Raw genomic sequence first — 17,223 nt, 5'->3', positions numbered from 1 at the left:
CCCCCCCAAAAACCCCCCAACAGAAAGGAAAGAAAATGTCTATCTGTATTTTTATTATGTAGACATTAATGCAGTTAGGTTCGTATTGATTAGTTAACCAAGTGGAACCATTGTGGCTGTGAGTTGACATGCAAAGTGTTTTTCAAGTTAAATTGTCCGCGAGTCGGCGTAAGTACTCCCTTGCCAGAAAGCATTACCAACCAATATGAATACAGGGAACATCAAGTGAATATTAAAAGAGGAATGGTGACAGATTGTCAAATTTTAGAAAGAGTGTTAGCAATAATACAAAGGGAATTTTGGGGGTACAGCTGACTCCAGCCTAAGGACAAGTAGTTTGCCTGTAGGCGAGGTAACAGGAATTACTTCGACAGTTTGTCGAACTGATCATTATAACGTGTAAAGGCAACTAGCTTATACTTCGTAGAAAGTAAAATCAGTTCACCCATGTAAGGCAGTATCCTTTTCTAGAGCTTGATATGGGATCAATTACTCTATCAACGTCATTCCAGAGGTATTTTTCATTTTAAAGATGGAGAATGCAAAGCTCTATCTAGCAATGCATCAGCTTAACAAGCTAAACTTCCGACAAGCAAGCCATAAACCGTTTGCGACGCCGTTCCCACGTTTACATTTGCCATTTTCAGTGCAACCTCCTAAGAAGAAAAGAAAATTGAAAAGAAGAGAAGAGTATTGGAAAAATTGAAGCAGGATAGATAGAAAAATCCACTTGCTCAGATAGTAAAAAAAGGCATCACATACAACATAGAACGTACAAACCAATTCCCAAGACCTCAGAAAGAAATATAGATGGCCTGCTTTACCATTAAATAAGTCTTTAAAGCATGAAACAGATATTCAGACCAACCCTACAATTATACAACTGTGTACAATGAAAAGCTCGATGGATGAGATGAGCCAGAACAGACTGAATGAAGATGATCACTTGGCAAGTCGAAGGATTTTCCTAGTGAGATCTTCAGCATCCTGTCTGTTGGCGCCCATTGATTGACCAAAGAGCATGAGCTCTCTGTGCATAGCACTCAAATGGGCACAAAGCAGTAAAACCAAGTAGCATGAACTGATCCAGTGGAAACAAACCATTTATCTGGAATATTGTAGATATTCATTTAGCAATGACTTAAAGTAATTCCTTAGATCCATTTCAATTGATCAGATAACAGAAATGTTTCAGTCCCTGTATCTACGCTTCTCTCTCTTAGCTTCTCTACGTTCTTTTTCTGAACCACCATGACGAGAATGTCTACTAGGACTCCTAGAGTCTCTCCTTCTATGCTTATGGTGCTTTGAGTGCCTTCTACTACTCTTTTCCTGAGATGATTTTTTCTTTCGTGACCTTGAACGATGACGGTCTTTATAATCTTCGGATGAATGAGAAGAGGCATCCCCATCTGGACTGCTGCTTCTGTGAGCTCGCCTGCGCTTTCTATCAATTTCATCTTCTGATGAACTGCTGCTCTTATTTTGGTGCTGATCTCCTTTTGCTTTTGCATGTATATGTGCTTGAGTTTCCTTTTCAAACCTATTTTTTTCTACATCATCCCTGTATTTTTCAGTTACACTTCCTCCGCGACCATTTCTCTGAGAGTTGATATCTATAGTTCCTTCTCTACTAGATCTACCTTCTCGAGAGACGTTCTGATTACTATTTCCTACTGCCAATACTGGATCTGACAAATCCGCACCAACAGTGTGGGAAGTGGATGATGTACCATTACCAGTTTGGTTGATGCTCTTTGCTCCCAGATATACCGGAACAGCATCCTTTTTAGCTGGGTTACTGGTTTTGTTTTCTGGCAAAGGCATATCGACAGGAACCTCCAAACCTAGTTCTTTGCCCAATGATTCTAAGAAGTCACCAGCTATTAAGCGATTTAAAGTTGTATTAGCAGCTTCAACCTTCTTTTGAGGATACTCTGCAACATTCTGATTGCTAGTTTCTGCTTCATCATCCGAATCATCAGAGAATATAGCCTACAGAGAAATATTGAACAATACGATAGGCTGTAAGTTTATGCAAAGGAGACAAAGCACACTAGGTAAATGAATTCATACTACTCGCTCATCAGCAGCTTGATCTTACAATCTCTAAGAAAAGCACCCAACCCCATCCCATCACACACCAGGGAACAAAGCACATTAGATAATTGAATTCACACTACTCGCTCATTAGCAGATTGATCTTAAAAACTCTAAGAAAACCACCCAGCCCCATCCCACTCCAACAGAAGGGGAAAAAAAAAAGAAAAAAAAAAGAAGAAGAAACATATCTGCTAGAAACAACAGTAATGCAGTTGCAAATTGAACTACTTTTTAAAATAATCAATATCAGCAAAAAAACATCCTTCTTCAGGCAATGCACTAGGAACTGAACCAACTAATCCTAGCATTAGCTAAGTTCATGAGATTTCCAACTTGATCCACAAAGCAGGGAGGAATTCCTGAGAACAATAGCTCCAATCAGAAAGCAATGGAATCCGCCACTCACCCATTCGTGGAACTAGAAATTGAGAAGAAAATAAGCCATCCCAACCCTTCTTCAAACAAAAAAAAATGAGAGAAGAAACATTCCACACTTCCATCCCTTTTGACCTCCGTAAAAGTACCACCTATCCCTTTTGACCTCCCTAAAAAAACTAAGTAATCGTAAGCACTAGTCTTTTTAACCTAATCTAAAAGCACTAGTTTCTAACCTCGTGTTTGTAACCTCGAGGTTACGATCTATCACATACATCTGATATACAACCTCATCAAGGAGCAAATAGAAGCAGCTTATTGCAGATATATTATCGTTGTCCCAATAGCAAAATCAGTATTGTGAATATCCCAAATAAGAGAGAACTTAGCAAGAATACTCTCCTTTCAATAAGGAACTACAGTATACTTTAACAACTGATCTGGACAAGAAGACTAAATACCTTGTACAAATCAACAGGCCTTTCAACATTTTCTGGTTCTGTCTCAACCTCAATTTCCTGGTCAACCATTTGTTTTCCTTCTTTACGGCCCTCCTGGACTCGGAGAGCGGATTCGCTCCTATCCCCAGAAACATCATCTTCAAGCTTTGCAGCTTTAACAGAATCAGGCAAAAATACAAGTGAGTCCAATTTGCTCCTCGAGCGTGGAGCTGGGGGTGGCTGCATAATTCAAGATAGAGCTCAGTCAACTTTGATGATACATGGCGAAAGAATTAAATAAAGATGTATTGAATGACTTCATAATTAGATAATAACAACTCACCTATTTATATATATCTAAACAATATGTCAAACAAGGACAATATCAAATTTAAAAACTAACACTTCTAACATTCTAACACTATCACTTAACAATCTAACACGCTCACATTAATCTTAACATTGTAAGATGCCCCTCAACCTCAAGGCGGGATACCAAATTGAGTTTGCTCATTCTGCAACCTCAATAAATTAAACCCTTGAGAGAATAACAGAGTAGCCAGTATTTCAAAAAAGCTGCTCGAAAAGTTGTCAGACAAAGGCAGGAAGAGCTGCCGAAAGAATAGGAGGAATTGTGGATGGAGAGAGTGTGACTGGAAAGATCACCAGAACAGAAAATATAAGAGGTGCTGAATGCAAATATAGCAATGACTTTTTTTTAATTGATATAAAAAGGGACTTTTCGTTTTCAAGAGCTGAAGAAAAAGTTAAAAAATTAAAAAAGGCCACATACAAATAAGGTGAATTCTCCCTGGAAATTTGACTCCCTTAATCTTGCCATATCCATCAAAAAGCAATAATTTACTAGGAGCCAACTAGGTATCTACGGATAACAAGGAGACCCCTTTATCTTCGCAAGTTATAATTACAGCCTACATCACAAGCAAAAGCCTAAATATATCAAATCCAGTAAATTCCATGTGAATAACCTAATTCTATTTGGATCACTTAAGAAATCACAAAATTCCTACACTCAAGATTCAAGAATGTTTACCGTGACAATCAATTACAGTTAAAAAAAAAAGGAAGGAAAACAACCCGTATCACAATCATCTGTCAACTGTCCTCTCATCTACCAGAACCAACCTCACTGCTAGCGTGCAGATGTGCTTAACTCATTAGCGAATTAGTAGGTACATGTGTTGGTGGGAGGTATCAGATACCGCGTGGATTAATCGTCCCGGACACCACGGTTTTAAATATATTAAAAAAAAGGGCTTTCCTGGGAAAACACATGAAGCCCAACTGAACTTTCATTAAAAGAAAAAGTTGATGACTTCAACAACTGCAATTTCTTCAGGAGATACCAGTGCCCAGCCAAAGTACAGGGGTGGAGTTTGATAGATTGACACATAACAATCATGATATATACACTAATTGTTGGTACCTTGCCCATATAAGGGTCATTAAGATCAAAGCGCTTGCAAAGAAGAGGTGAAGGTCGCCACTGGAATTTCTCCCGTTTTGGATACATTTTTGCTGCCGCTAAACCATCATCTTTACCAAATTTAGGTAGCTGCAACAGACAGCAGTTAAAATCAGGACAAACTGCTAACTTCAAACCATTCACTCAGAAGTTAGATAGTGTACGTGCCTCAGCTCCAGATGTGAATTGCAGTCCTGCAGTAGCTAACGTACTTGAGAAAAACTCATTAGGCGGAACACTTTCCTTTCCCAATTTTCCTTTATTTATTGCCTCGGCTACAGATTCAAATTCTAACCTTTCACGAGCACGGGCAGCTTCTGTCATATTACTTGCTCCACCACCATCTTTAGGGCGAAGACCTCCGTGGTATTTTTCCTTCAGAAACTGCTCGAACCTTTCTTGCTTAGCAGGATCATCTCGGAAAGGCTTTGCAGCTTCAGGAAGTTCAGTCTGCAGAAAGGAAGTTCAGAATCAGCAATCACCAAAACAAATTCCAGTGTCCACTGTGGCAAAACTAACTCATGTATGCCTTTCTAACCTCAAATGCATTTTTCATTTTTGAGGCCTTAAACACTAATCTACTAGTTACTCAGCACTAAATCTGAATACAGCTTGCTACATAAACGAGACAACTTTTCAACTAAAAGTAGCCATCTTTGATGATCACTATACATATGACATTTTTACACTTAAAGTCGAGGCCAAAAAATTAAGTTTAAAAAAAAGGAACCTGGATCCCAAGTATACCAACCTTTGTCTTGGACACCAGAAAAGACAAACAGTAAGACACTACCATGACCGACCCCTACCAAAGTTGACTTAAAATGGTGCCAAGATAGTTCGTGAAACAACCAATGATTTATTCAGCCGAAACTGAGTATCAAGCTATACTAAAGCTACCGATTAGTGAACTACTTACCACTGAAGCAGGTTTAGTAAATGTATCTGAAAGATTGGATGGGAAATTGATCGCCTCAGCAGATATACCAGCAGTATTTGCGTCTCTCAAACTTCTTTCGATAGGCTTCTCTCCTAATATCTGACCGCGGCTTTCCGCGGTCATCTTCTGCACATTCCGAGACATTTTTGCATCCACCTGTTGTTTGCCTTGATCATTACGTTTCTGTCTCTCCTCCCAAAGTTTCCTTGCATAATAGTCATGACCCTTTCCTCCATTCAGGAAACCAAATAGAGGGTTGAACTGATTTTTCTCTCTAGAAATGTCCTCAAGTAATTTACCGGAACGAGCTACTAATGTAGCCAACCCTTCAATCAAGATCCTAAGATTATTATCCGGAGGAGGAGGAACATCAGGGGGAGGGAGATCGGGAGTCTTGTAATCAAAGTCAAGCGGAGCGGCAAACTTATGATGGGGAACAAAATTATGTGGAATCACTGGAGGATCAAATCTGTTGACATTGGTGAACAAACATGATTTAGAGTGAAAAAAATGAAATAAAAGTTGACAAGGTTTCCATCATATGCAAGTGTGACCATACACCTTAAATAACTTAATTTCTTTATCGCATCTAGAGAAATAGCAGCCGTAGAATAGATGAGGAAACAAAAAGACGGATAAAGGAGTCATTAAATCCTTCATGACCACAAGAAAAGCAAAGTAACAACAACAACAACAAACCTAGTAGTTTCCCACGAGTGGGGTCTGGGGAGGGTAAGATGCACGCAGCCTTACCCTACCCTTAGAAGGGCAGAGAGGTTGTTTCCGATAGACCCTCGGCTAGAGAATGATTGAAAAAGAAAAGGTAACTGCAACAAGTAGGAATAACAACAAGATGAAATAAGATCGAATCCAAGAATGCAGTCAAACTCTAGGTAGTAATAGCCATATATCATACTAACAATAATGCTAGCGAACTGAGTATGACAAAGAGAAACGCTCGACTACCTACGAACCTTCTACCCTAATCTTTGACCTCCACACCCTCCTATCTAAGGCCATGTCCTCAGTTAGCTCCAGTTGCGCCATGTCCCGCCTAATAACCTCTCCCCAAGACTTCTTAGGCCTACCTTTACCCCTCCTGCTACTCTCCGAGGCTAACCGCTCGCACCTTCTAACCGGGGCTTCTATACTTCTCCTCTTAACATGCCCGAACCATCTCAACCTTGCTTCCCGTATCTCAACCGCGCCTCCCACAACTAAAGCAAAGTGACGACCGTTATTGCGGAGAGCTAAAAATTGTTGTGGAAGAACCAAAAATGGTCTTAGGAATTTTGCTACTAAATTTCTTTATCAATGGATTTTTTCATTTTTCTCTTCTTTTTTTTGGATAAAGACTTATCAAGGGATATGCCCCTATCGGGGCAGGGGTAAGGTCGGCGTACACATTACCCTCCCCAGACCCCACTATGTGGGACTTTACTTGGTAGTTGTTGTTGTTGTTGTTGTTACTTATCAAGGGATTATAACTTTCCCCTTTAGGCATTACCTTCTGTGGGTGCTGAAAACTGAAGGATTACCTTCTGGCCTTTATCATGTCACCAGCTCTCTCACCTTAATATCCACCTCAGGTTTGTTAGCTCTATTGCAGCCAATGAATGGCATACAAAACATTCTTTCGAAATCTCATTCTAATAAAAAAGGGGAAGTTGTAAATAATGAAAGGCATATTTGTCCAATGGAAGACCAAGACATGACTTGTTTATCTGCATAGTCTGGTACTAAAATGGACAAACCCAGATAGAAAACATGGGGTATAGCTATAGACAGTAATTTGAACATGTTGGGCCATGCATAATAGACATTAAGTGTACAAAAGAAGTCCAAAAATTATTCCAGTTACTGTATCCATTACAAGAGCTTTTTATTTACTTCAATAGTGACATATTGGCTGTTTTTCTTGTTAGTCCATCTGGGTGCACCCACAGATGCAGATCCTCTGCTCAAAAACATATCCTTCATCCATCCAAGGAAAAATAAAATGGCATGCTTCAACATTCTATGCACCATCTAATTTTCTCTATCTTCTAGATTGAACTGCGGTCAAGCCGGCGCAATAAGATAATTAAAGATGGAGAAGATACAAACAGCTTGAGTTTCTTCCGATAAAAGAATGTGTCATGAGAAGACCTTTCCAGCTGATAATCGGACTTTGAAGCAGCACTAAAACCAGGTAAAACATCATGCGCCTTCCTGTCCAACAGTTTCAGATTCTCCACCTTTGGTCTTGAAGGCTCTTCAACTTCCTCGACATAAGTCTCTTCGAAGTCATAACCTGTTAAGAAATTATAGCCAAGATAAGAAACTTTCAAGCACAACTACGTTTTTTCCCCATACCTCTGCACTATTACGAGCTGGAGGGATGACACAATTAACGCAAAGTTATAAGATCACCCGATATTAGAAGAAAGAAAAATAGTGTTTATACTTTGCAGTTTCCAACCTGCAAACCGGACCAAACGAGCATGCAGGACAACACTTGACTGTATTCAGGAAAAGTCTACTTAGAGAGGGAACAGAAGTACTGCAAATCCAGGATGGCAAAACGAAGCTATAATAACTTATAAACACTACTTCTTTCTTGAAAAGTACACATGGGGAAAGAAAAATAGAAGGTAGTAAAGACATTTTGCAAATACAAAAGAAACTTGAGAACGAAAAGGACTTCAATAAAATTACTTGAAAAGTGCACCAGAGTGCATTTTGCACCCCTGTAAATGGACTTCTATTAAACCTTACTTCTGCATTTTGCACCAATGAAATTCCCATTGATAACATATGAATTTCAAACTTTTTATGCCTCAATTTCCTATCCCGAACTTTTGGTTCACCAACCACTACTCCCTCCCCCCTCCCTGGGGCCAGTCAATGAGCATAAACTTTTTTGATAACTAATAAAGAATTTCATTAAAGATCAACGAGCATAAACTCAGTGGTGGTGCTTGGTATAACCATAAGCTGCACCAGAGTTTCTGCAACAAAACAAAGGAATAGACACAACCGGAAAAAAATGATCTTGTCTTCATAAGAGAAGAATAAAAGAAGGCAGCAGAGGAATTTCCATAGTCCATATTCCTACAACTAATTTACTGATTCTTGTACTTATCAGTAAAAACCTGAATTTATTTGTTTATTTTTGCGAACTTGATTTACAGCCAAAAGGAGAAGACATAAACCTGATGCATACACATCTTCATCTTCAACATCAAGATCTTCAAGTGCCCCAATACCAAATCCAGGAGCAACCCTTCCTGCTGATAAAATCAACCCAAATAGCTAAAGAGCCTACATAGATAATGCAGTCTTTGAAAGAAGATAAAAGGTACTATATGAAAACACATGGGTAAATCTTACATTTGAAACCAAATAGGCTGTCCTTCAAGACTAGAGGTTCTCGATGTCCCATTTCCCTACTCTTAGACATCCGTGACCTCTTCTTTTCTGAAATAAGCAAAGCAGTTAGTCACTGACAATTTAAGAGCTCAGCTAATGTTTTCTCTTTATTGAGACATTAAGTACCTCTAAACTCAGGAGCATGTTTGTAAGGATCATAGCCTAAACCATGCAAGTCCTCCTTTGGGTTTAGCACATAAACCTAAAGAAGTAAAGAAACAACCCGGAAAAAAGTTAGGGAACCAAGTATCCCAAAGCATAAATTAAATGAGAGCATAGAAATTTCTGTAAGAATACAAAACCACTACTTTTGTTATCAAAAAGAAAAAGAAAGAACGCAAGCAAATGACAATCTTCTGATCTCGCTTACAACCATGTAGTAGGAATGAATGCATCCAACCCAAATGGAGAATCCCATTTTGTCTTTATCAGTTCTCAAATATTGAAAACTCAAAAGATTTCATGAAAAAGGAATGTATTGAGAAAGAGAGTTTCTTGCCATTGAATGGCATGACAAAAAGACTGTTTCTTGAAGTAACCAGTCTCCAAAGGCCTGTGTGCACTTCTTTTTTAGATCTTTATATGATGTACATCTTATAATGTTGTCAATTGAGGCCAGCTTTCGTTCTCCTTTTACTCTTCATTTTCTAAGAAAATTATTTTTGTCAGAAAGATGTCGGGCAAAGGAACTATGTTAGGTCGGCAAATACATGCAATGAGTTAGTATGTTAAAGTCTAAATTCCCTCCGCATGTAACATGTTCATAGAAGATGTTATATTATTCATTATTTAGGGTAACATAGGTCAATCACTAGATTCAGTTGACATCCCCTTCTTTCACCAAACAAAAAAGTGAATAGAATAAACTTGAGAAATCATACAATCAAAAAGTTCGGTACAGATAACCTCACTTTGTTCTAGTTGAAAGAGAAAGAAAAAACTGAAATCCGCACATCAGGCACTCCTAAAAGATTAGGGGCATAAGTTATAAGAAACGAATGCTTTAAGAAAATCGATAGCATCATTGTATCGCCCAAAAAAAAAGAAGAAAAAAGACAGCAAAATCTCGACAGTCTTCCACTCACACTGGCCACGCCAGTAACATAAACAGACTAAATGAAGCATTACCATGAGGATGAGATGCAATTAATAAGACGCTGAAACAGTCAACTTTCAAAATTGTAACAGAAATATAAAGCCCTAGATGATGAAAAAAGACTTGAAGATATAAAGCATCAGACACACCGGTGTGCTCTTCGAAAACTGACTCCCATCATCAGTTGGTAGATCCACAATATTATCAGCATCATTTTCAACTAGCCCGGACCGCAAAGGTTGTGTGTTGACATCAGCAAAAGAAAATGCAAGAAAAGCTTTTCTTGCCTCTCTCCTAGCATCTGCAGATCAGAAAGAGAGAGATGCGTTTACTGAATATACATATTCCAACAAATCCACTAATAGTTTTTTTTTTTTTTTTGATAAAGTAATCTACTCAGTTCATAAAGCATGAGAATTAAATATTTAACTTCAAAATAATTGGCTAACAATGATCAAACACTACACCCAAAAAATTACGCCAAGAACAAAGGCAAGAATTGACTGTCCTACAATGAAAGCTAAAACAGGTAGCCCCAATATTTTTATGACGCTAACCGGTAACCCCAACTCTCTATTGAAGGTATTCAGTATTCTTGAACACCAAATATGTACCATAAATGTACATGAAAATGTTAGGCATCATTAAAATAACTCTCTAGAAACAAAGGAAAAGAATTCTGATGAAACTTGTAAAATAAGTTCACACTTCCTTAGCACCCGCAGCCTAGTGGTCAATGAAGTGGGAGGAGAACCATGGGGTCTCTACTTCAAGTCACTTGGTGAATTCTTCCTATCAGCCCAAGCTTTAGAGAGCAGAACTACTGGGTACTTGTATTCGTGAAAGGTAGCAGGGATCCGGTGGATAGTCAAGGTGCGCTAAAGTTGGCCCAGACACCATTGTCATTAAAAGAAAATAAGTTCACACTTCCTTCCGGTCTAAATAGCTTTCTTAAACCAGTGCAAAAGTACTCTAGTAAGGTCAATTTGTCAACTCCGATATGTTTGCTTCTGACAATATGTCAAGAACTGATTGGACTATACAAAATTTTCAATATCTAACTAAAGTTCTACCAGAGCCAAACAACTAGTTAAAGCGTTCTGCAAAAACTAGTGGAAATTCATGAAGGCTTGCTCCTGGTCTAAACAGTTATCTTCGAGCAGCCCTAAAGCTGCCCAATTAAGTCATTGCTAAAGTTCTTGTCGGGCTTGTTTTTCAAAAGCTCAATTACATACTGGTCTAGTATATTTAAGTGTCGGACTGTCTACTGAACTCATCAAGGGACTCAACTACTGGATTAAACTCTCAAGGACAAGAATTGTAGCTTCATACTAAGAGATAATAAGGATACCGACCAGGGATACATCAAAAAGTACCGACCCACATCACCATATACACATTTTGACCACCAGTGATCCCTAACGAGGGCGATAGACCAGCAGACAGACAAGAACATGGTCCCGAAAATCAGTCAGCTTAGTTGAACAAACTTTCACTGAATTCCACTGACTAAAAATGGAAGGAATTCTGAAGGATCCTCACAAAAATAGAGATGCATAGAACAATTGTGGTTTTTGCTGGAGCGGTACATTACAAAATTCACAAATGTTCCAAAACCTCAAGTTATGAATCTTTAGCTAATCATATCCATTTAGGTATTGGCTTTAAACTGAACTTTCTATATGAAAAAGTGAGCAGAAAATCTTTCTGGAGTCCAGAAAAAGAAGTCATAAGAAATAAAAAATTTATTCACTTGACTGAGCACCACACTAAAAAGACCAGTAATTAAATTCAAATTCCGAAATTTTCAAGAGCACAACTAAAAAAGGGCAGCCCGGTGCACTAAGCTCCCGCTATACGCGGGGTTGGGAAGGGCCGGACCACAAGGGTCTATTGTACGCAGCCTTACCCTGCATTTCTGCAAGAGGCTGTTTCCACGACTTGAACCAGTGACCTCCTGGTCACATGGCAGCAACTTTACCCGCTACGCCAAGGCTCCCCTTCAATCAAAAGCACAACTAAGACTATGAAAATTGAATTTTCAAAATTCAAAAGGAATACCATCTTCTAGTTGGATTTTCCACTTCATATTTGATATTAACTCCCTATATACACATATAAATATGGAAAATACATATTTGTAATACTCCCCAATCTTACCCAGCCAACTAAAAACATAAACAATTTGAAGCGCATATGGCTAAATTACACCTGAGACCAATATTGCATGCCAGGAAATGCACCGTACATTAAAAATATTCAGCAGACTAAGCATGACATAGGGAAAAGGGTTTTAAATGTAGACACGTACTATATAGGGAATCAGTATGTGAGTCCTTAATTGAGCGACCACGTCGCCATCCCATCTTCTGCAGTAATTTGAGCCCTGCCCAAAAATAAGAATAACATAGTGAGAAATTATTCTCTTCATGAACAAAAGGTACTTCTCAATGGACATAGAATCAGACCAATGGACTCTGTCGCTGGAAGTACCACTTCGTCCGGAACTGGTCCAGGTATAGCAGAGGGCCTGCAGTACAAGCAAGATTTTAGAAGTATAAAAAGAAGAAGATGAAGGAAAAGAGTAATTAATTTAAAGCTCAAAGAAGGGAATTTAAACATCAAAGGTTCCTTCAATCTAGTTCTACTCGAGTGAAGATGGAACCAACACTAACGAAAAACAGAGAATAAAAGTTTAAACACAACAATTAACTGAGTCATGTTAAATAGGGTAGGCTGGCACGGACAGCATAGGTAAACGCAGCAAATAAGGGAAGCTATACTCCTGGTACATCGAGAAAACTATTCATTCGCAATGTCAACTACATCTGTTGCTGATAATAATATATGTACATCAAGGAGGAGACTATCTCACCCATTATGCGGCCATTTAATAATCACAAGAACCTTTAGGAAGATGCAAAGCATATATGATATAGTAACGAAGAACATGCCTTAATGTAAAATGGACATAAATCCTTTCAATAACAGTAAAAAATTGTGCAGAAAGACTGCAAGAAACAGGGTTGCACTTCATGAGGAGGATATTAAGATTACAACAGTCTAAGCTAACAGACTAACAATTTTATACATAAGCAGCAGCTAAACACAATAGAACACCTCTGATTTTGCTCCTTCTCAGCTTGTTTACGAGCAACTTCAGCAGCAGTAAATCCAAATGTATCATACTGCATCGATGTCCCCAGACGACCCTCCATTTCCTATGATGTAAAACTAGAGTAAGCTTCTAGGGAAACAGAAACAATAATGAACGGATGATCAGTACCAGCTCAACTCAAAAACATGTCATTTTAAGCTTCCACATAATTCACAAAATGAGCACCATGAAGCCGTAAAAGCTAGCATTGCCAAGGCAACGGTGGAGATCGTGTAGTAAACGGATATTCTCTCAAAAATTCTCTGTCAAAGTAAATACACGGAGTTTGTTTTTGCAAGAGGACATCAACTGATAATAAATGTAAGCATAGCATCCCTAGAGCTCTCACATTTCCAGCCAAAAGCTGATGTTTTGTCAGCATATTTATTGAAATTTCTAGGTGTAACTCAAAAGCAAAATAATATACCATTCTATATTCTTATTATAACTATGAAGAAAATGCAAGAAAGAGAACATACAGCTTTCTCATCATCATCCAAGAAGTTAAAGAGACTCTGTTGTTTGAATTCAGCTCTGTTTTTCCTGGACGACGTAAATGACTGCGGAGTCCATCCTACAACGTTGTTATGAATGGTTCAAAAAGAATCTCACATTAGTAGGTCCAATAAAATTATCAAAAATCACTGAAATGGAGCTCAAACAATAAAATGGGAAATTACACTCTACCCTCTTTAGAGCCAACTGTATTGTAGTATCCAGCGGAAAAACCACCAGTAAATGCCCCATGAAATCTCCTCCGTCCCTCTTCATCTGTGACCTAAAAATCAATTTCTCTAATAAGTAAAAAAATCAGATGGAAGAAGATAAACAACAAAGCTTCTGCGGATGAAAAACTTTGATCAAGCACCTATTTTTAATTCAGCACCGGCATGTGTTTAAATGGGATACAGGTATTAATAAAGTAGTAGGTCGTCTGGTTACCGCGATAAGGATACTAATAGCGGGAAAGAATTTGGGATTGTATTTATCCCATGCTTGGTTATGGGTATTAGTTAATACCCGTATACATTTTATACCAAAATGGTGGTATTAGCTATCCCATATAGAGGTAGTATAGCTAATCCAATGGGATATCCTTGTCTATCCCACAATTGAACCAAAACGACCCTAGGTTCGGCAAAAGCGTTAAAACAATTATCAATTTTCTTATACTATCAGTGAAAACTACCTTAAACTCAACACACATGATATTTACCCCCCAAAAAAAGGTGCTATGCAATGTGTAAAAAACGAGGTTACATTGCTCCACTGGAAATCAAGTAATTTCACACAAGAAACGAGCAGAAAAAAATCCAAACTCATTAATCTATGAAATCGAGTACCTCTTGTTTCCATGGGGCAAGGGTTCGCAACTGGCCAGAGGCCTCAGCGACGGCCTTCTTCTTGCGGCTGGTCACATCTTCTTCTCGTTCTATAGGTGTTCCGTAGAACACGAAATCTTCCTCGTCGCCGTCCATTGATTCAAGAAATTTGCCTCCGATGTGCGGATGTACAGACAACGGCGTGAATTCTACACTCTACGGCGGTTCGGTTCTGTCACATTAATTGACTGGTTTTTTATAATCTCTACTAGTACAAACAAATTTGGAAATAGAATGGATTAATCAACCTTTTATACGTTTGGTCCCCTCCTGTACCAAGCAAAAAAAAATGCTTCTCTCTTTAATAATTGACAACCACCCTGTGTAGTCCTTTTTGTATCCTGATATACTCTAATACAAGAAACACATTTTGATATTTTATGACAATAAATTAATACTTTTTTCACCTTAAGTAATTTGTCTATAGTTCAATTATAGCATATTTTATTTAAAATTATATTCTTACGTTCATTCAAATATAAAAGAAGAAGTTATTTGATGAATTTGTTAAATATGCTACGGATATTTCTAAATGAATGTTGTTTAATATTAGGTGTATTATAGATGAAATTTTGAATTTTGATTATCACTAGCAAATTGACGACACAAGTAGTTTTTTAACATTTTTTTATTATTTTATTTAATTGTTTACGTTTATTGACCAATAGCATTTGAAATTCTTTAATTAGTCAGAGTTATATTTCATTATAGTCTATTGCCTTATTTTTACTCCATGAATATAAAATAATATGTTATATAAGCAAATACCAATAATATAAATTAAACAATTGTGATATTAAATTATGCAAATGTTGATGATCTAGATAATATAACAGATTTTGCATTTATAAATTCACCAATCAACTACATTTGAATTAAGATGTGTCACCAATTTTGTTGGTAAATATTCACAAAAAGGTTAATAATTTTACACCAGTTATATAAAAGCTAGTTCACAATTGAAGGCATTTCTGATTCTAAAGTCTATTATCCATCAACATATAATACAATTTTGATACTAATAAGAAATGCACAAAATTGTTTTTCTATTGACATACTTACAAAATTTTTGTCAGGGCAAAAATATATTAAATAAAGTGTTTTAAAAGGCGCGGCCATGAGGCGAGGCAAGTCCTAAGCCCTGTGGTGCGGGGCTAAACTCCACGGATATTTTTATTTTAATATTTTATAAATTAATAGTAAGATAATTATATAAATAAAAATACAGTAAACTTATCAAACAATTCCAAAAAATTATAAAATTAATAGAGCAATATTATATATATATATATATATATATATATATATATATATGTGTGTGTGTGTGTGTGTGTGTGTGTGCGCGCGCGCATGCGTGCGCGCGCGCGCGCATGAACCATACAAAAGAATATTTTATTTAACTTCACAAAAATAAAAGACGTAAAAATGCATTACACTTATAGCATGACTATGATAAAATATCCCTTGTAACATGGGTCAAATGGCATCCACCAAGGAGGGGTTCTTATAAGCTAAACACTGATAATGCAACCTACCAAAAAGATGGAATAGGAGAATAGGAGGAGTAATTAGAAACAGCAAGGGAGACTGGTAATGGGGTTCATGGGAAAGATAAATTGCACTAATACACCACCTTTAGAGCTAACAGCTTTTATGCAAGGGCTAAGGACGGCAATATCAAAGGGTCTCCTACCCTTCGAGATTAACTTAGACTCAAGAGAGGTAATCCAATGTTTTAACAAAGGTCACCTGATTTATGACACTATGGTATGCGAATGCAAGTCACTCCTAGCAGCACTGAAGCATCCACCAGTAAGCCATGTTTACAGAGAGGTAAATAGGGTGGCAGGCAAGCTGGCAAAGGAAGCAGGGAAGCAATTGGAAACAAGAATCAACTTTTTGGTAGTTCCTCTAGTGTTTGTCGATGAAATGCTATGGGTAGACACCCTAGGGATTATATTTTTTAAAAAGAAAGACCAAAATTTGTAATATTGTTAATGTACCATTAGACTACTCTTTGTTTGTGGATGCTGTTGATACCCAATTTTGTCCTCTTATTTTCTCAAATGGTATATATACATTTCAAAAATATCATTTTGCATCATTATTTAGTTACAAAATCTATACAAGCATTTTTTATAATTTTTTAGAGCTTTAAAATTGAATTTCATGCATTTAAATTACTTGAATATTTATTAGTTATTCCTTTAAATTATTCTTGTGATGACCTAATCATCTAAATTATTATTTGCACCCATAATACATGTTTCAAATATTTTTACTTCATTAAATATAATTACATTAGTATTTTTTGCACAACCTTGCAATAATAGCCTATATTTTACAATTTTATTACATTTGTCATTTTATTCAAGGGCAAAATTATATCTTACATTTTTGTAATCTTCTACTAACGTATTAATATCCCTCCATCTGTTCTCTATTTTCCTCTCAAACCCTAGCAGCCGCCTCTTCTAAATCTCCCAACTCCGGTTCTAATATGGAATCTCTCCATGATTCCCCTTCCATATACGCTCGATTCTTCTGTTACTTACATGATTTTGGTATTACTTGGTACTTGTACTTGCCTATTTTTGGCAAGTACCAGACCTGGAATAATGTGGAATCCGTCTTCAAGCTTCAAAATTTAGACAGTATTCCGTCTATATACACTCATGGCAAGGCGATATGAGGTTGATTCCCCAAGGTTTTTGGTTGAATCTTTGATTTCTGTCAACTAGGGTTTGAGATTTTTCGATTGCATGTGATATTCTTTCCTTTCTTGTGTTTGACTGATGATTTTCCTTGTTTGTTCGTTTAAATCTGCTACTAT

At 37.3% G+C, this 17,223-nt stretch overlaps 1 protein-coding gene across 2 annotated transcripts; it reads right to left on the bottom strand.

Annotated features, from left to right (window-relative positions):
- Positions 1-715: 715 nt before the first annotated feature.
- On the bottom strand, positions 716-14,695 carry LOC109212264 (G patch domain-containing protein TGH). 2 transcript variants are annotated; one of them, XM_019375896.1, is made up of 16 exons: positions 14,352-14,695; positions 13,696-13,786; positions 13,488-13,582; positions 12,972-13,072; positions 12,320-12,381; positions 12,163-12,237; positions 10,001-10,152; positions 8,882-8,957; positions 8,717-8,803; positions 8,539-8,616; positions 7,451-7,637; positions 5,324-5,813; positions 4,573-4,854; positions 4,366-4,494; positions 2,940-3,158; positions 716-1,995 (listed from the first exon to the last, which is right to left on the bottom strand). In XM_019375896.1, exons 1-16 carry the CDS (start codon positions 14,484-14,486, stop codon positions 1,192-1,194), a joined length of 3,063 nt encoding a protein of 1,020 aa, XP_019231441.1. In that variant the 5' UTR covers positions 14,487-14,695; the 3' UTR covers positions 716-1,191. The 2 variants fall into 2 exon arrangements, with proteins under 2 accessions (XP_019231441.1, XP_019231442.1); XM_019375897.1 differs by having other exon boundaries at positions 7,493-7,637; positions 14,352-14,694.
- Positions 14,696-17,223: the final 2,528 nt, after the last annotated feature.

Source organism: Nicotiana attenuata, unplaced genomic scaffold (genome assembly GCF_001879085.1).
Source record: "Nicotiana attenuata strain UT unplaced genomic scaffold, NIATTr2, whole genome shotgun sequence".
NCBI classification, from domain to species: Eukaryota; Viridiplantae; Streptophyta; class Magnoliopsida; order Solanales; family Solanaceae; genus Nicotiana; species Nicotiana attenuata.
This window is presented reverse-complemented; position numbering and strand designations above follow the sequence as displayed.

Excerpts from the sequence above, each read along its gene's own strand:
- LOC109212264 (XM_019375896.1), bottom strand. The coding sequence starts at position 14,486 with ATGGACGGCGACGAGGAAGATTTCGTGTTCTACGGAACACCTATAGAA. Across the intron at positions 8,617-8,716 it reads CAGCCTATTTGGTTTCAAAT|CAGGAAGGGTTGCTCCTGGA; the intron begins GTAAGATTTACC and ends TGATTTTATCAG. Across the intron at positions 7,638-8,538 it reads TGAAGATGTGTATGCATCAG|GTTATGACTTCGAAGAGACT; the intron begins GTTTATGTCTTC and ends ATTTCTTAACAG.